Source organism: Scyliorhinus canicula, chromosome 16 (genome assembly GCF_902713615.1).
Source record: "Scyliorhinus canicula chromosome 16, sScyCan1.1, whole genome shotgun sequence".
NCBI lineage: Eukaryota > Metazoa > Chordata > Chondrichthyes > Carcharhiniformes > Scyliorhinidae > Scyliorhinus > Scyliorhinus canicula.
The window spans coordinates 8864667-8884914 of NC_052161.1; the positions used below are offsets into that span (position 1 = coordinate 8864667).

The 20248-nt window shown below is 45.5% G+C and overlaps 1 protein-coding gene across 8 annotated transcripts in view; it reads left to right on the top strand.

The window, feature by feature from the left end:
• r3hcc1l (R3H domain and coiled-coil containing 1-like) overlaps positions 1 to 20248 on the top strand; it is a 181108-nt gene that overhangs the window by 95603 nt on the left and 65257 nt on the right. For 7 of the 8 annotated variants that reach the window (XM_038821596.1, XM_038821597.1, XM_038821590.1 and 4 more), the window contains one exon: positions 13954 to 15367. In XM_038821596.1, the coding sequence (XP_038677524.1) occupies positions 13973 to 15367 (1395 nt within the window). In that variant the 5' untranslated portion in view covers positions 13954 to 13972. Of the gene's footprint in view, positions 1 to 576; positions 1109 to 13953; positions 15368 to 20248 lie in introns of all 8 variants that reach the window. The other variant, XM_038821595.1, reaches the window with a different exon arrangement.

Consider the following 20248-nt stretch of genomic DNA (forward strand, 5'->3'; position numbering starts at 1 on the left):
AACCTGGGCCCTTGTTTTCACCAAAGGAAAGGGGCAAAATGTACTTTGTCCTAAAAGCAATTTTTTTGCCTTCTGCAGAACTATTTTACAACAGGATGCATTATTTTGCTGATTAACTAACAAGCTCAGGCAAACTTCGCAATTTTTATTTTTGAAGTTCTCTTCAGAGCTGCCTCGAGATTGGAGCACCTCTTTGCTCATCAAGCATGTGCTTTCCGGGACCATAAAATAGAATTTCTGATTGACTAGGAGCTGCAAGATCATCTACAAATACAGCTTAGTTTGGGATAAATTGGTTGGACCTTGCCTAAGTTTTTCTCTCTTTAAGATGCTCTATCATACCTACCACCCTGACCTTCCGAATACCTCCTTTGAAGTGCCTTGGGGCATTGTACCATATTCAAGGAGCTATGTGAGTAAAAGGTGTTAATGCTTCAGTGGATGATGCATTTAGTGTGAAGGAGTTAAGTTTACTATCCTTAATTTGTTGTGCTGTGGGCACAGAAACACTTAGCAAGTGGATTATTGGTGATGTGATATATTGACAATCAGGCTAACTCCACTCATTTATTACAGCCAATAGCACAAAGCTTGAAACCATTGAACACATCACGGTGGAGATCTGCGTACACTTTACTTCCGCCAACAAAATGGCAAAGAATTGTTGGTGACAAGAAAAGCGCTGAAAGTGAATTCAGGAGTGAAAGAGCGAGGAAGCAATCTGTAATGAAGCAAGAGAACCCATTCAACAGGCCAGACAGGGAAATGGGCAGCAACTAAGCCATCTACACAAGATAATGTATTGCTCTGTTCAACAGTATGAGGAGGCAGGATGATGGTGTCAGCGTGAAACTGCACCTGGTCTAAATTCCACAGGCCAACTTTAAAACCTTGTTCTTGCGACCTGGAAGGAGTTGGGGGAGAGGGAAACTTGACTGCAGGAAGTGTGATTTAACTGTTTTGTGAATGTGGTCTCTCAATGGCCAGTGCACCACTGACCCTCATTAAAACGTGAGGTAGAAGATTGGAAATATACATCTTCCAGTCAGCTGTCGATGTTCAAAGGATGTGTGTTTCCTGAAGAGTCCTAAATGCTGGATTGTGAATGGTGAGAGACTGGGTTTGCAGTCATGATCACACTGTGACAAGTTGACAGCGAGTTGGGAAACAGGTGAACAGGTGGAGGGGAATTGAGCTTCAGACATTCTGGCACTAATTGCACAACCTGCTGCGTTATTGAGCTGCCCAAGTTTTGATTTACTGTCTGCACTGTGTTAGGAGGGAGAATTTCAGCCATTGTTTCTGTCCCCATCACTCGAACAAAATTAGTTTATGGATTTCAGACAAAGAAAGGGTCAGGGCCAGGGTCAGGCCTTGCTGTGGTGCTGCTGCTGCTGGCTGATTGACCTGCTCGTTGTTGGCGGCAGAGTTTGGAGTCACTATTGTGGAAGCCGGAGTTCAGTGAGACACGGTGGCTCGCAATATAAGAACCATTTAGGGACCTCCGGTGGTGACAGGTGAGGGGAGGTCGCTCGCTATGCAGCTCCGATCAGGATCTGCATTTTCTAGGCCTTTTTGCCCGAGTTTCCGGGAGATTTTTGGAGGAAAGCATTCTGGGTTGATAATACAGGGTTCCCTACCAAAGACATGCCAAAAAGGAAAGGAAACAAAAACCCACAGAAGGTAATTCTTCGACGGACTCAGAGAATTCGTGCAGCTCGTCAGCAGAGAAAATGCGGCGCAGCATTGCCGACGGCAGCCGTCCCGATAATAGTGGACATGCTCGCGTATATGTGCTCGCAAAGGAATTTGTCAAACACTTTGACATCCAATGGGAGAGGAAGTGCTGGGCCCTGCCCGGGTGAAACTATGAGATCACTGAGGCAGTAAAGAGCTTGGCGAGGTGCGAGAGGGTGTGGAGATGGTGCTGACATAAGAACTAGGAGAAGGAGTAGGCCATCTGGCCCCTCGAGCCTGCTCCGCCATTCAATGAGATCATGGCTGATCTTTTGTGGACTCCGCTCCACTTTCCGGCCCGAACACCATAACCCTTAATCCCTTTATTCTTCAAAAAACTATCTATCTTTATCTTAAAAATATTTAATGAAGGAGCCTCAACTGCTTCACTGGGCAAGGAATTCCATAGATTCACAACCCTTTGCGAGAAGAAGTTCCTCCTAAACTCAGTCCTAAATCTACTTCCCCTTATTTTGAGGCCATGTCTCCTAGTTCTGCTTTCACCCGCCAGTGGAAACAACCTGCCCGCATCTATCCTATCTATTCCCTTCATAATTTTAAATGTTTCTATATGATCCCCCCTCATCCTTCTAAATTCCAACGAGTACAGTCCCAGTCTACTCAACCTCTCCTCGTAATCCAACCCATTCAGCTCTGGGATTAACCCAGTGAATCTTCTCTGCACACCCTCCAGCGCCAATACGTCCTTTCTCAGGTAAGGAGACCAAAACTGAACACAATACTCCAGGTCTGGCCTCACTAACACCTTAACAATTGCAGCATAACCTCCTTAGTCTTAAACTCCATCCCTCTAGCAATGAAGGACAAAATTCCATTTGCTTTCTTAATCACCTGTTGCACCTGTAAACCAACTTTTTGCGACTCATGCACTAGCACACCCAGGTCTCTCTGCACAGCAGCATGTTTTAATATTTTATCATTTAAATAATAATCTATTTTGCTGTTATACGTACCAAAATGGATAACCTCACATTTGTCAACATTGTATTCCACCTTCCAGACCCTAGCCCATTCACTTAACCTATCCAAATGCCTCTGTAGACTTCCGGTATCCTCTGCGCTTTTTGCTTTACCACTCATCTTAGTGTCATCTGCAAACTTGGACACATTGCCCTTGGTCCCCAACTCCAAATCATCTACGTAAATTGTGAACAATTGTGGGCCCAACACTGATCCCTGTAGCTACTGATTGCCAACCAGAGAAACACCCATTATTCCCCCTCTTGCCACTGACGAGGCAAGGTGAGCGGTTTGCGGCGTTGGAAGCCGAGATTGCAGCCATTGCCCATGAGAAGAGATTAAACCTAAGGTCGATGATCTTGAAAATCCGTCAAGGAGGCAGAACAAAGTCATTGGGTTGCCAGAGGGGTTGGAGGGCTCTAATCCCATTGAATATCTATCCCAGATGTTTGGGAAGATGATGGACAAGGTTAGTCTCCCATCCCCTCTTGACCTGAATGAAATGAAAATCGCTTATTGTCACGAGTAGGCTTCAATGAAGTTACTGTGAAAAGCCCCTAGTCGCCACGTTCCGGCGCCTGTTCGGGGAGGCTGGAACGGGACAGGGGCCTGGACAGGAGCCTGGACAGGGGCCATCGGATTCTTCGGCTGGAGCTTCAGCTGAATGCGCCTCCTCAAGCAATCATTATTCGATTTCCCAGCTTTAGGGCGAAGGAGAGGGTCCTGAAGTGGGCTAAAGTACACCGTGACTCAAAGTGAGAAGGAAATCTTGTGAGAATTTTCCAGGATGTGGGGGCTGAGTTCGCAAGGTAGTGGGCAGCCTTTAATGTGAAGACATTTCTGTATAGGAAAGGAGTAAAATTGGGGTTAGTGTACCAAGGTTACAGGTCACAAAAGGGTTTAAGGACAAGTACTTTGAGACACCGGAGGAAGCGGACACCTTCATTAAAAAGCATGGACATAGGCTGAGGTGAATGTGTTGTATGAGATATTTAATGATGTGGAGATGCCAGAGTTTGATTGGGGTGGAGTCTGTGAGAAGTGAGAAGTCTTACAACACCAAGTTAAAGTCCAACAGGTTTATTTGAAATCACTAGCTTTTGGAGTCACCTGCTGAAGGAGCTGCGCTCCGAAAGCTCGTGATTCCAAATAAACCTGTTGGACTTTAACCTGGTGTTGTGAGAGATCTTTAATATATGCAGGTTGGGATGGGTTTGGGGATATCCTCAATAGAGTTTATGTTGTTTCTTGATGAGATTTGTTTTTCTATTTGTGGGGTTGATGGGGATTTTTATGATGGGGATTATACTATGAGGAATGTTTTATCCCCGAGGTGGGCAATGTCTATGTCCTGGGGTGAGGGGGGGGGGGGACTGCCGTGCTAGCAATAATCCAGGATAGCGAACCGGAGTGAGATTGGGGGGCGGGCGCGGGAGCTGCAGTCGTTGAACCAGTTTGATCAGGTTTGGTGGGTCTAGCATTTGGGTTCGGGGGGGGGGGGGTTGGTTTCACTTTGCGTATTTGGGTTAGGTGGGGGGGGGGGGTTAAGTTTGCTGATGGTGACAGTAGGACTTTCTTTGTTTTACTCTGGGGGTGGGTTTGGTGGGCATCGTGGGTGGAGGCCTCTGACTGTACTTTTTGAGTTTTTCATTAATAGCCCCTAACAGTGGAAATGGCTGATTCGGGGATGAAGGAGGATGGGAGACCCTCAATCCGGTTGGTCACCTGGAATGTTAAGTGGGTGGGGTAGCCCGCTGAAGGGGTCGAGAGCTTTTTCTCGCCTAAGGAATCTAAATGCTGATGTATTTTTACAGGAGACTCACTTGCAGCTGATCAGACCACACTGTGAAGGGGTGGGTGGGAAATGTGTTTCACTCGGTCCTTGATTACTAAGCGGGTTCCCATTTCGGTCACCAGGACCATGATGGATCCTAATGGAAGATACATGGTGTCAATGGGTCTCTGGCGGATACATTGGTGGTACTGGTAAATGTCTATACCCGCAACTGGGACAATCTGGCATTTATTAAGAATCTGTTGGTTTCCTATCCCAATCTAAATATGCACCAGCTGGTTCTAGGAGTGGGCTTTAATTGTGTACTGGATCCGAAAGTGGACCTGCCCAGACTTAAATTGTTGGATCTGTCAGGAGTGGGGAAGATGCTTCTGGTCTTTATAGAGGAAAAAGGGGTGGCAGATCCGTGGAGGTTTCTGCACCCAAGCAATAAGGGAGTTTTTGTTACTTTCCAATGTGCATAAGGTCAATTTCGGGATTGACTTTCTACTGGATAGGTCCATGCTCCTGTGGGTTAAAAGAGTTGAAAATTCAGCAATTGTAACCTCTGATCATACTCCACACTTTGTGAACTTGGTGCTGGAGATGGATCCCATTCAGAGCTCGGCGTGAGGGTTTGATGTGACGTTACTAGCGGAGAAGGGGTTTTCTGAGCGCGTGTCTGCAACCATTGAGGAATATATTAGATTTAACAGGAACAACACGGTTTCTCCCTCCATACTGTGGGAGGCCCTTTACGCCGATTGTAAGAGGGGAGATAATCTATAAGGCACATTTAGGTCTGTGATGGCGGAACGGCAGTGACTGGTGGGTGCAGTTTTGGAGACAGATTGTGGCTATTCGGAAGACCCTACTCCGGAGTTGCTGGCAACTAGGAAGCAGCTACAAATGCAGTTTTATCTGGTGTCCACGGGGAAGGCGGTGGGCCAGCTGTGGCACTCGAGGAGGGTGGTTTGTGAGTACGGGGAGAAGGCAAGCCGTTTTTTCCGTCCTGAGACAAGTCAATAAGGTGTTTGAGGTTTTTTACAGGTGTCTCTATAGATCAGAGGCCCCGGGAAGTGGACCTGACACTGTCCTTCCTGGTGGTGGAGAGAGAGAGAAGGGAGGAGTTGGAGTCCCCATTAAGCCCTGAGAATGTACTGAATGACATTGGGCTGGTGCCAACCAGTAAAGCCACTGCCCCGGATGGGTTTCCCATTGAATTTGTTGAGGTTGGTGCCATTGATAGTAGACATGTTCAGTGATCCTTTGGCTTGGGGTTCATTGTCCGATACACTTTTGCAAGTTTCTATCTTCCTCAATTTGAAAAAGGACAAGGACCCCATGGAATGTGGATTACATAGACCCATCTCTCTATTCAACATGGACACCAAATACTGGCCACGGTGCTGGCGCTGCGATTGGAGGCCTGTGTCCCAGGAGTAATTGCAGGAGACCAGACAGATTTTGTTGAGGGGCGGCAGTTGTTGGCTAATATACCCCGGGTGCAAAATGTTGTCCTCTTCCCCTCTCCAGCCCCCCAAACCGGAGGTTATTATATCTGTGGATGCTGAGAAAGCATTCGACAGGGCGGAGTGGGAGTATCTTTTTTAGATGCTTGGGAGAGTTGGATTTGGGCAGACGTTTATTTCATGGGTTTAGCTATTGTATAGAGACCCTATGGCCAGGGTACACATTAATGTGATAAGTTTGGGGTATTTTCTATTGAATAGGGGTATGAGGTAGGGGGTGTCCATTGTTGCCACACCTGTTTGCCCCAGCGATAGAACCATTGACCATAACACTGAGTTCTTCAGGTGAGTGGGGGGGGGGGGGGGGGATTAGACGGGATGGGGGGAGAGCACGGGTATCCCTATGTGCTAATGACCTGTTCTTGTCTGTTACGGATTCAAGTCGTCTCTATGGACAAAATAATGAAGCTACTGAGGAGCTTTGGCTCCTTTTTGGGGTTTGAATTGAACCTGGAGAAGAGTGAATATTTTCCGGTTAATCCCCTGGGGAGGGGAACCAATCTGTGGGGTATCTGGGTATCCAAGTGGCCCATGATTGGCCCATGCCTCATTGGTTAAATTATACAAGCCTAGGTGAAGTCCGATTTACACAATCATAGAATTTGCAGTTCAGAAGGAGGCCATTCGGCCCATTGAGTCTACACCAGCCCCTGAAAGAGCACCCTGCCTAAGCCCACACCTCCACCCTATCCCGGGAACCCAACAACCACACCCGACCTTTGGACACTGCGGGGCAATTTAGCATGACCAATTCACCTAACCATGTCCAGACTGTTGAGATGAACATTCTCCCAAGGTTTTTATTTCTGTTTCAATGTCTCCCTGTTTTCCTTGTTAAGTCTTTCTTTCCCATGGTTAACAAGTTAATCACCTATTATATTTGAATGGGTACGTCACCAAGAGTTAGTAGGGTATTCCTTCAAAGGCACCTGAAAATGAAATGAAAATGAAAATCGCTTATTGTCACAAGTAGGCTTCAAATGAAGTTACTGTGAAAAGCCCCTAGTCGCCACATTCCGGCGCCTGTTCGGGAAGGCTGGTACGGGAACCTGCAGTCGGAGGGGCCTGGCGTTACCCAATTTGCTCGCTTAGCCCCTACTGAGAAGGTGCTGGGGTGGTTGGGGAATCAGATTGTTCTGCTACTTCCAGTTAGGCGATTTTGCCTAAGGCTTATACTACATTTCCATTAGCATCACAACCCTCCCTGCTGCGGAGAGTCCTATTGCTGGAGGGGTCTGGGAGAGAGGGTGCATTTCAAATATTTATGGGCAGATCATATCAATGGAATTTTTCTCACTGGACCGGGTGAGAGTGAAGTGGGAGGGGCAGCTGGAATCTATTTTGGATGAGGATGTGTGGTGTGAGGCACTGCATAGGGTGAACTCCACTTCCTCCTGTGTGTGGCTCAGTCAAGTTGGTACATAGGGCTCCCTTACTAAGGTTAGGGTGACTGAATTCTTCATTGGAGTGGAGGACAGGTGTGAGCGATGTTCTCATGGACCTGATAACCACACCCACGTGTTTTGGTCATGTCCAACAATGGTAAGCTTTTGGGTCTCCTCCTACAGCACCATGTCAGCGATTCCTAACACTGATCTGAAGTGTACATTGGTGGCTATTTTCAGGGTACCAGACTCACCGGGGCTGTAGACCGGGGTGAAGGTAGATGTTCTCGCCTTTGCCTCAGTTTTTTTTTTAGAAAATATTTTATTGAAGCATTTGTAATTTTCTTTGCCTCGTTGTTAGCCGAAAGGCGAGATTGGCTGAGATGGAGATCTTCCGCTCTGCCCAGTGCCTCAGGCTGGGTGGGTGACCTCACGGAATTTTTATATCTGGAAATTGTCATGTGTACCATTAGAGGGTCGGTGGAAGGGCTCTACCTGAGGAGGGAGCTATTCATTTTCTACTCTAAAGAGTTAGTCACCATTAATTATTAATGGAGAGGTGGGGTTGAAAAAAAAAAAATGAAAATGGCTTATTGTCACGAGTAGGCTTCAATGAAGTTACTGTGAAAAGCCCCTAGTCGCCACATTCCGGCGCCTGTCCGGGGAGGCTGGTACGGGAATCGAACCATGCTGCTGGCCTGCACTGGTCTGCTTTAAAAGCCAGCGATTTAGCCCAGGGTTGTTATTATTATTGGGGGTAGGTTATTTTTGGGGTAGGATATATATGATCGGTTGTGTTTTTTTGTGCTTTTGTATTATGTATCCAATTTCTGGGCTGTTTGATGTCGATGTCATGTTGGTTACACATGAAAATTTTCAATTAAAATATTTTAAAAAAAGAATCATCTGGGGGGTTTTGAGGAGAAACCCCCAGACATTCACTTGGGTTGAGGGAGGAAGTCTTACCACAGTCATCTTGAGTGCTTAAAAGGGACTTTGTGTTAATGAGACCATTGTACTCTAAGATTAATAATGATCTTTATTATTGTCACAAATAGGCTTACATTAACAATGCAATGAAGTTACTGTGAAAAGCCCCTAGTCGCCACATTCCGGCGCCTGTTCGGGTACACAGAGGGAGAATTCAGAATGTCCAATTCACCTAACAAGCCCATCTTTCAGGATTTATGGGAGGAAACCGGAGCACCCGGAGGAAACCCACCCAGACACAGGGAGAACGTGCAGACTCAAAACAGACAGTGATCCAAGCTGGGAATCAAACCTGGGACCCTGGCGCTGTGAGGCAACAGTGTTAACCACTGTGCTACCATGCTGCCCACCGTGTTTTATAATCCGTATTATTCCTGAAGCTTGTGTGTAATTGCTAAGGTAAAGAGGGACAGAAGGAGTATTACATTAAAATCCATTTTTCCATGTTTAACAAATTTTTTTTCTTGTTGAAACTAATAAGCGGCCCTGTGACTCTCTCTGTTCCTCCACATTTAATATTTAAAAAGTCAAGGTTACAGTCTTTTGAGCCAGAGTTCCATCCTGGGATCTTCCCGCCCACTTATAACATCAACTGGGATCGTAACAGGTGGTAACTATGTCCAAGGGCTTTGGATAGAATACAGCTGCTGGTGAATGCGATTTGAGGGTCGAAACAATTGAGTGGGAAATGAGTGAATCTATAAAGTACAGGCCAAGTTGGAGAGACTCTGAGATTGCATATAGTTCGACATTTGTGCAGGAAGTATCGTGAGTGCTCTGGTTTCCACCCATAAGTCCTGAAAGACTTACTGTTAGGTGGATTGGACATTCTGGATTCTCCCTCAGCGTACCCAAACAGGTGCCAGAATGTGGCAACTAGGGACTTTTCACAGTAACTTCATTGCAGTGTTAATGTAAGCCTACTTGTGACAATAAAGACTTATTATTAGTTGTTTGTTGCAGTATGTGAAATCTTGTCCAGCAGTTTTCCCTCCAAGGGAGTCATGAGGATTCTCTGTGGGGATTGGTCCAAGGGGCTTCGATAGCATGGGGAGGAAAGACCTATTTCCAGTAACAATCAGGTCAATAGTCAGGGGGCATAGATTGAAAGTAATTGGAAGAAGGATTATAGGGGAGTTCAGTCATTTTCGCCCAGAGAGAAACGGTGGGGTTTTTTACCTGCATTAGAACAGTGGCTATATTTGAAATGAAATGAATGAAAATCGCTTATTGCCCGGCGCCTGTTCGGGGAGTATTTGGTAGGATGGAAAGAACTTTGGGATGTGCCGAGGTTGTAGAAAATACAATAAAAATACAATTTCTTTCTTTTCTGTTCTCTATGTCCCAGAACAATTCGCAGGCAGAGAATTATTCCTCAAGGTACTGTGACTGTTTCTGTCGGTAACTGTGGCAACCATTGTACACATAGCAAGGATTCCTGAACAGAAATTGCGTGACCTGTTTTAATGATGTTGACTGAAGGATGATTCTCTTCCCATGATCCTGGGAGAATTTCCTGCTTGCTGTAAAAGTAACATGGAATTTCTTTTGATATTATTCAGGAGCCCCCCCCCCCCCCCCTCCCCCCCCCCCCCCCCCCCAGTGGAAAGCTGGAACCTCTGACAATGTAGTACTCACTTTGAAATGTCAGTTTTAATCAATTTGCTCGCCAGGAATTGAGTTTGAACCCACAATCCGCTGACTCAACAGGGGGAAGAGTTACCCCTGCACAAGAGTTACCCCTGAGGCAAGCTGGCACTTCTAAAACGGGAAATAAATTACAGACAGCAACTATAATAAAAAGCAAATTATTGCGGATGCTGGAATCTGAAACGAAAGGGAAAATGCTGGAAAATCTCTGGCCGGTCTGGCAGCATCTGTAGGGAGAGAAAAGAGCTAACGTTTCAAGTCCGATGATTCTTTCTCAAAGCTAACAGACAGAGAAAGTGGGAAATATTTATACTGTGGAGTGAGAATGAGAAATGGAAAGAAGTGAAGGTGGATAGTGGGGACATACGGAAATCCTGTTGGAGAGACGTTTTCTCTTTTGTTTCAGATTCCAGCATCCGCAGTAATTTGCTTTAATCCAGTGTTGAACTCACTGCCACCTTTATTCCAGGAATGCCTACCCTGAAGAAGTACTGCTCTTCTCTCCGACAGGACTTCCGTCTGTCCCTCCCCCACTATCCACCTTCACTGCTTTCCATTTCTCATTCTCACTCCACAGTATAAATATTTCCCACTTTCTTTGTCAGCTTTGAGAAAGAGTCATCGGACTCGAAACGTTAGCTCTTTTCTCTCCCTACCGATGCTGACAGACAGCAACTGGTGGGAGAAGTGAGGTTCTCTGATAAGTGCATGAACTGACTTTCGAGTCGGGAAAGTCATGCAAAACCTGAATTAAGTGATCCATCAGGGCCAGGACTTAGATAAATGGTGAATTCATTAAGAAGCAAATGTGGAAAAGCCAGTTAAGGAATTGAATTTGCATCACTCCATTACACCCTTCATTAAGCTAAACCTCTGCCCAGGTTGAACCAAATACTTTCAAGATAGCATTATAAACCAATATTTGGGTCGGCGTTATTGCTTGCTGTTTTTGAGAAATCAAAAACTCTCTGCAGCTGTATACAATTCTGTAAGACAAAATCACATGAAGCACAATTGGGATTTAAAAAATATATTGCAACAAGTGGAATTGAATTTAAACCACCACTATGGTACAAACAGTGAGTCAAAGAAAGTAGCTTACTATGGCCAACCCATTCATCGATGTGATAATTTCCTGCTTTGTATAGTTGCTGGAGATATACTGCTCCAGGCTGGCTAGAGCTAAATCTTAGTGCCATTATATTTTACAATTGTGAGGAGTCCCACTTGTGGGGATGCTTGTAGATGATTGCAGCGTGTTCAGTCCCATTGCAACTCTTTAGACGATAAAGTAGTCTGTATCCACCTGCGACAAGACTTGGGCAACATTCAAGCTTGGGCTAGTAAGTAACAAGTGACATTTGCATCACACAAATGCTAGGCAAAGATTCATTTCCAGTATGAGTGAATCCACACTCTTCCCATGACATTCAATGGCATTACAATCACTGAATCCCCCCCATCATCAGCATTCTTGATGTCACTATTGACCAGAAACCTAACTGGGCTAGCCACATAAATACTGTGGCTCCAAAAGCAAAGCAGAAGATAGAAATTCTGCGAGGGTAACTCAGCACCTAACTCCCCAATGCCTGTCCACCATCTACAAGACACAAGTTGGGAATGTGATGGAATATTCTCACTTGCCTGGATGAGTGCAGCTCCAACAACACTCTAGAAGCTCAACATTGTACAGGACAAAGCAGCCTGCTTGACTGGCAATCCATCCACAACCTTTCAAGCATTCGCAAGCATGCACTCCCTCAACCACTGACACACCATGGCAACAACGAGTATCATCTTCAAGATGCAATGCAGCAATTCGCCATGGTTCCTTTGACAGGAATTTTCAAACCCGCAGTTTGAACCATCGGAAGGGCGAGGTCAGCAGATGCATAGGAACACCACCAACTGCAGGTTCCACAAGTCAATAGACTTGGAAATATATCACTGTCCCTTCATTGTTGTTGATTCAAAATCCTAGAACTCCTGACATTACAGAACTGTGGATGTATCTATCTCACATGGACTGCAGTGGTTCAAGAAGTCAGCTCACCACCACCTTCTCGAGGGCAATTCGAGATGGGCAATAAATGCTGGCCTAGCCAGGAACGTCCACTTCCTTTGAACAAATAAAAAAAAAACCCTCTTCAATGTGCTGGTCAGGTAATAATGCACGTTGTGGAAAATTTCATCCCAAGCCCCCAGCATTGTATTTCTGAAATCCTAGCAGGCAATAATTCTGAGCAACGTTGCTTTAAATCTTAATTTCAACATAGCTGGAGGAGTTAGAGGGAGAAAGACATAAATGGCAAAGAAGGCCCATAGTCTCAAAAAATAATGAGATCAAAAAGATGATGAAAGAAAAAGACATAGTAAAAGGCAATGGATTGCTCGCACCCGGTGGAGGTTGAATGCTGGAAGGACTTTCTCAGCTGTCAAAGCAGTATTCAAGCATATGATTCTATAAAGAACTTATCTCCTGTGTACCTTTTTTCTACAAAGTGTTAGCAGAATGTATTTTGAGCCGATGTTAAGGTTTTGAGGGACATGCTTAACTTGGAAAGTGTTATCCTCCAAGGAAGTTTCCCCATGTTTCATTGTAGAGCGAGAATTCCACACACCGAGACGAATTGACAGAAAAATAGAAAATAGGGCCATTAGGCCCTTTGAGCCAGTGCAGCAGATGTTTAAAATCCCTGTGAAGCAATGGAAATCTAGAGATGAGATGGGAAATAGGAATGCTGTGCTGCTATCTTGATCACTTCTCTCTCCTCTGTTCCCCATGTTGATTTATGAGAGATACCACAACATAATCTTCCATGCAGCCCTTGTAAAGTACAAAAAGGCCTCAGGCGCAATATGGCGTTGGCCTTGAGCAGCAATGGACAAAATACTAAGCAAGGCACTGTCCACAAAAAATTGGATTGAAGGAAGATTTTAAAAGTGCTTAAGCACAAAGTTCCAAAATGTAATGAATGGAGGGAAGGGTGATGGGAAGAGAGAGTGTGAGCAAGAACATGATGCTCGAAGATTGCAAAGTATGAGGGGTGAGGCCGGGAGGGACTTTAAGATGGTGAAAAGGGTTCTGCAGTCTGATGTTCAATTATCTTGGGCGCTGATACTTATTTACATTTTGCTTAGAGTTTATGACACAGAAACAGGCCATTTGGCCCAACTGGTCTTTGATGGCATTAATGCCCTATAATGCCCTCCATGAGCATTTCCCACCCTATTTCATCTCACCCTGCCCTCATCCCATCCTTTTGTCCTTTCTCTCTCATGTACTTGCCATGCTTTCCCTCAAAGGCATCAATGATCCAGCCATCTCATGTGTGGAAGCAAATTCCAGATTCCAACCACTCTCCGGGTAAAGGAGTTTCTCCTGATTCTTCCACTGGAATTTCTCCCTCCAGAGTTTGGCAAGCCTGAACTTCTTTTATGGTTCAAGTGTTGTTTGATAATTTCATGTTACATTTTACTGAGCTCCCAGTGGCAAAGCGGTGTCTTTATGCAAGATTGTCTGACTTGTCAACAGTGGGAAGGGTAGCCTTGGCTGTTCTTTCAGTGTCTTTGAATCTTATTTTCAGCCTTGTCCATGAATTTCGGACCAAAAATATTTTGACAATACCTCCCTTTCAAGCTGTAGATGTTCAATTGTATGTGATGAACCTTCAAGGAAAATGGCATGAAAATATTTGAGGGAAATAACTACTCTACTGAAAGGAACCACTTTCATTTAAGCAAAGGTTGGCATACTTAACCAAAGCATAAGGAATGATGATGTCCCCTTTTTATTCAGCTTGACAAAAGTCTCTTCAGAATTTTCAGTAGCTATTGTAGTATGTTGTTAATGGACAGCAGTGAATTGGATTGAACATGTGATTATTTGATTACTTTTCAGATAAGAAAAGGAAAGCTCTATGGAGCAGGAACATGACAAGAGCAAACCAAGGTCCAAGAGGCCAGACAAAGCTCTGTATGTTCCCAGAGCTCGACGGCATATGATCGTGGAGCAGAAGGAGCAGCTCGACTGTGGTCCCAACCCAGAGGGAGAAGCCAGAAAGGTGCTCGCAAACACCATAGACGCAGTGGAAAAAAGTGAGAGGGGTGCTGTTCTAAAGGTATCGTCTTGCAATGACTTGAGAGTGCCCCCGGAGCAGGTGGGCGCAGAAACCAACTTGCCTCAACAGGAAGAAAGTAAAAGCGAGCATAAAAGCAAAGATTTTAAAAAGAGGCAAGCCATGAACTCTGTACGAGAGAGGAGGTCAGGTGAAGGAAACCGCTTGGAATCAAAGCACTTAAAAGGAAAGAAGGTGACCCAGCAGAAATGTAAGGCAGGATCAAACGGCAGTAAATTGCACAGTAGAGAGAAAGAACTGGTGCATAAAGAGGCAATGTCAGAAAAATGTAATAATATTGATGTAGCAGCAAACGGTTTACTTGAAGTCACCAGTTCGATAACTGAGAGTAATACAGAAGGAATGAAATCCAGTTACATAGAAATCCCAGCTCCTGCACAACAGATTACAGTAAATACATCTGATGATGAACAATCAGAACACAGAAATAACTGCAGACTCAATACGGTAGATTCAATAGCAAGAGAACATGAGACTGATATAAACAAATCTCTCAGTCCAAATGCTGCCTCTCTTTTGAACAGAAGTTGTGATTCTGACAATTTTCTGGAGGCAAATGAACTATCTTCAAAATTAGCCATCTGTAAACGCTCCGATTCTGTGAAACATACTATATTAGAATGCTCAAAAGGTGTAAATGAGGCTCAGCAGATGGAAAGAAGCAGTAGACAATATTCATGTACTGAAGCAGCTGAAGTAAACAATTCTTACATGACCTTTCCTGTGAACAACGCAACAGAGCATGAAACTAGGATAGATAATGACTCTATCTCACAGGGAACTGCGAGTCCATTTCTAAAGGAGACCAGCGTTCCTCCACCCATCACTTCATTTGCAAATGTGGTATGCTCAGATTCCCCAGGTTCCAAGTTTCTTGCCCTTTCAGCCATGCAAGAAGTGCAGCGAGGAACAGAAGAGGCCAGGACCTTAAAAGAAGCAAGCAAGGTTACAGCCGACCTGATAGACAGTAAACCTGTCGGCGCCGAGGGGGATGCTGAAATTGGTGTTGTTCTGCAAAGTGCCAACCAAATCCCACTGGCTTTGTGCCAACTAACCACTGACACAGAAGATTCTGAGTGTACTGAAACAGCAATTCCTGAAGAAGCTGAGGATGACTCTTGGGATGCCCTTTTCAATGATGACGGCGATTGCTTAGACCCTCACCTCCTGGAAGAGGTAAAGGAAGCTTTTTTAAAAATGTGGTTGCCAGGTGATTAATAAAATAATGTCCTAAGTTGTATTTTTGTATTTTATGCAGGAAAGTTTGATTATATTTCCATATATGCTTCTGGCAATCTTACCTGTGATGGCCAGTTACATGATGCTATGTTTATGATACGTTATTAATATTTGCTCTGAAATATGGGAAATGTTGGCAAGGTCGCATTCATTGTCCTTTCCCGGTTGCCCTCAAAGGTAACGGTGAGCTTTTGTGAACCATTGCTGGTCTTTCCAAACTGGTTGAAAATTTGACCTATTGATAATTGAGGAACATCTGTTTGTGTTAAACTCAGAATAATGTGTGGCGTGCAGAGGCACTTGAAGGTTATGGTGTTCCCATAATCTCACTGCTCTTACCTTTTTTGCTGGTGGAGGTGACGAAGCTGGAATGTGCTGTTGAAGTAAGTTTAGTAGGTTGCCAGTAGACAGTGCACCCTGCCGAAGTCGTATCATTTGGGCAGAGGGGATGGACATTGAACTCTGTGGCAGGAGTAAAAACTGCTTTGTTTGAATGGTGTTGAATGCCCCCAATGTTGTTGTGGTTCCATCTACCCTGGTGACTGGTGCACATTCCTTCACACTGCTCAATCTCAACTTGCAGATGGTACAGTGGCTGTGTGGGGTCCAGATATGACTCACTTATTGGCGTGCACACAGTCTCTGGCCTTGTAACCAAACTGTTGGTGTGTCTCTTCCAGTTAACCTTCTAGTCAATGGTGAGCCACCAGGATATTGACATCGGCTGATGAAGATTCTATAGAAGATCACGGAAAGGCTTGGGCCTTTCTCGTTCAAGGTGGTCATTGTCTAACAATTGTGAGAGGCAGGAATATATCTGCTATTTGTCAGCCCAAGCCTGAATGTTGGCCAGTTCCTACTGTAGGATGGCGTTGGGTGCTTCAAATTATGAAGAATTTATTTTTAAACCGGGAGGAAATGAAAAATATTTGGATCATCTGCAAAGATGATTTCTGAGGCAGTGACATGGTATCCAAAGACCAAAAGGGGCAAACAAATAGCTCACTAAAACAGAGGCAAGACGAGGAATATTTCCAAAATGGGAAAGAAAATAATAGGTAATTTGGTTATTATATTTGTGAAAGCCAATTGGTGAAGGATATAATAACTGGAGCCAGTCTTTACTCGGTGCATTTATTGGAGGCTGAAATATGGCGGCACAGTAGCACAGTGGTTAGCACTGTTGCTTCACAGCTCCAGGGTCCCAGATTCGATTCCGGCTTGGGTCACTGTCTGTGCGGAGTCTGCACATTCTCCCCGTGTCTGCGTGGGTTTCCTCCGGGTGCTCCGGTTTCCACCCACAAGTCCCGAAAGACGTGCTGTTAGGTGAATAATAATAATAATAATAATCGCTTATTGTCGTTAGCAAGCTTCAATGTGAAAAGACCCTAGTCGCCACATTCTGGCACCTGTTCGGGTAAGCTGGTACGGGAATTGAACCCGTGCTGCTGGCCTTGTTCTGCATCACAAACCAGCTGTCTAGCCCACTGAGCTAAACCATCTCTTACATTCTGTATTCTCCCTCCGTGTACCCAGGCAAGCGCCGGAGTGTGGCGACTAGGGGCTTTTCACAGTAACTTCATTGCAGTGTTAATGTAAGCCTACTTGTGACAATAAAGATTATTGTTATCACACACCTTAACTCAACTACGCCCCAGTTTGAGAGTTTATCTTGACATCGATTCAAGTGAAATCCCAATTAATTCCCCCCTCCTGCATTCAGGTCAGTGCTCAAAACAAAAGTCTTCAGAGAGTTCGTGAGTAGGAAACACAGGCTAATTACAGATGAGGAAGGTTATTCAGTACAAGTTCACCCATCCAGACTGACCCTAAGTTGTTTCTGTTGCGGCATCCAATTGCTGTTTAAATGAATCCAGGATTTTTGTCTCCACTACTGCTATCCGTGTGCTCCATTTGTTTGTCCACTGTTAGTAAGGAGCTTCCCAATATCAATTCTCCATTTATCTTTACGTTCAGTTTGAACCTGTTGCCCGTATCCTATTCTTGAAAGTTAATTTGATGGGATTTACCTTTACCATGACAATGTATTCCTCCAGAAACCTCCTTAGGGGCTGGTTTAGCACACTGGGCTAAATCGCTGACTTTTAAAGCAGACCAAGGCAGGCCAGCAGCACGGTTCAATTCCCGCACCAGCCTCCCCAAAAACAGGTGCCAGAATGTAGCGACTAGGGTCTTTTCACAGTAACTTCATTTGAAGCCTACTTGTGACAATAAGCAATTTTCATTTCATTTCATTTTTGACAATAAAAGGCTTTGAAGTATTGCTTTGTAGCTGAGACATGCTATGAAGCAGTTTAAAGTGATAAATTCTAGCCCCTCCTGCCATCAGCCATCTCAAAATATGAATTGGATGCAATTGAGCAGAAAACAAATTCTAAAAACTAGGGGCGGGGAACAAGAAACACGAATATTTTTCTTTGAAAAGGTAGCCAAATAGAATAATGATCCCTCAGCACGAATTCAGGGAAGCTTAAGAATGCCAGCAGGTGGAGCTAAGGTACCTCCAGGTTTCTGGAAAATTACAGCACGAGATGAAGGAAAATTTCGACAGCCATACTCAATGCACAATTCTGTCTTTTTTTAAAGGTAATCCTCAAATTAACCTCAATTTTCTTCTCGAGTTATCCGCTATCAAATTTAATGTGTTGCTAATTGCAGCAAAAGATCCATTTTAAGTTTTAAGTTTGCCCTCTGTACTGCCTCCAGTTTGAGCAGTAAGTCTTTTCTCAGTTCAAAAGCAAAGTCGACCGGATACAAAGTAAAGATCCCACTAAATAGTCCTGCTCTCCCCCTCACCCCCCCAACTCAAACTGAACCAATGTCAATTTTCTTGGCTTCCGTTTTGTACAACATTATTATAATGTCATGTGGCTGCAAGTTTCAATTTCTAATTACACTCACTCGAGGTTTACAAATGGGCACATATCCCTTTGAACTCGGGACCATACTGCTCAGATTCATAGAATGTAGACCCCAACAGTCAAGAACAAAAGGTTGTTTTCATGAGACCAGGCTCAACCTAAATCCACGTACAAGCGTAAACTAAACCCTGAGCAGCTCGTCCTTCAACACGAGTGAAATTGCAGTCCCAATGTGTAGAATATTTTGGACGGGATTCTCCCATTCGGCGGCAGAGTGTCCACGCCGTCAGAAACGCCGTCGCGTTTCACGACGGCGTGAACAGGCCGCTGGGAGTACCAATTCTGGCCCCTGTATGACTGAATGGAAATAGGGAGCCAGCACGGTGCTGGAGCGGTTCACGCCGCTCCAGCCTCCCATCCCGCCGCGGGATCCGCGCATGCGCAGTGGCGCCGGCGCCAACCTGCGCAAGCGCGGTGGCCTCCCTCAACCCGCCGGCCCCGACGCATCATGGCGCGGGAGTACAGGAGCCCGAGAAGCGAGAGGCCGGCCCGCCGATTGGTGGGCCCCAATCACGGGCAAGGCCCCGGGTCGGAGCTTCCTCCCGACCCTGCGCGCAGAGCTCCTGCTGGCTGCGACCAGTTGTAGATGGCGCCTGCGGGACTCTGCCTTTTTAGAGCGGTCGCTCGGCCCATCCCGGGCCGAGAATCGTCAGCCCGGCCGCTTAGGGCGACCCGCAACCGGTGCTGTGCCAAACGCGCCGGCGCCAATGCGTGCCGATTAAATCGCGCCTGGAGCCGGGGCAGCATGGCTCGGTTGCGGGGATTCTCCGGCCCGGCCCTGGGCTGGGAGAATCCCGCCCTTTGTTTATCTTCCCACCACAAAGGTGCCCTACTTAAATGCAGTGCTCCCATGGCCTTCAGGTGTGCCTGTTGCCTTTCTGTATTTGATTTCATAGATCCTTTGGAAAGGAAATACTCATCATTGTAACTGATTCCCAGCACAACTCCTGACGAGGGATAAGTGACATATGCAACACTTAAAAATGATTGCTAATCTTTAGAATTCTCTACCCCAGAGAACTGTGGAGTCCTTAGATGTATTCAAAAGGGCGATCAACAAATAGTTGGTTAATTGCAATTGGGATCTGGGATTAGTGCAGGATGGTGGAGGTGGAATTGGGATCTGGGATTAGTGCAGGAAGATGGAGGTGCAATAGGGATATGGGATTAGTGCAGGGAGGTGGAATTGGGATCTGGGATTAGTGTAGGGTGCTGGGGGTGGAATAGGGATATGGGATTAGTGCAGGACGATGGAGGTGCAATAGGGATATGGGATTAGTGCAGCGAGGTGGAATTGGGATATGGGATTACTGTAGGATGGTGGAGGTGGAATAGGGATATGGGATTAGTACAGGGAGGTGGAATTGGGATATGGGATTAGTGCAGGATGCTGGGGGTGGAATAGGGATATGGGATTAGTGCAGGAAGGTGGAATTGGGATATGGGATTAGTACAGAGAGGTGGAATTGGGATATGGGATTAGTACAGGATTCTGGGGGTGGAATAGGGATATGGGATTAGTGCAGGAAGGTGGAGGTGGAATTGGGATATGGGATTAGTACAGGATTCTGGGGGTGGAATAGGGATATGGGATTAGTGCAGGAAGGTGGAATTGGGATATGGGATTAGTACAGAGAGGTGGAATTGGGATATGGGATTACTGTAGGATGGTGGAGGTGGAATTGGGATATGGGATTAGTGCAGGAAGGTGGAATTGGGATCTGTGATTAGTGCAGGAAGGTGGAATTGGGATCTGTGATTAGTGCAGGAAGGTGGAATTGGGATATGGGATTACTGCAGGATGCTGGAGGTGGATTAGGGATATGGGATTACTGCAGGATGCTGGGGGTGGAATAGGGATCTGGGATTAGTGCAG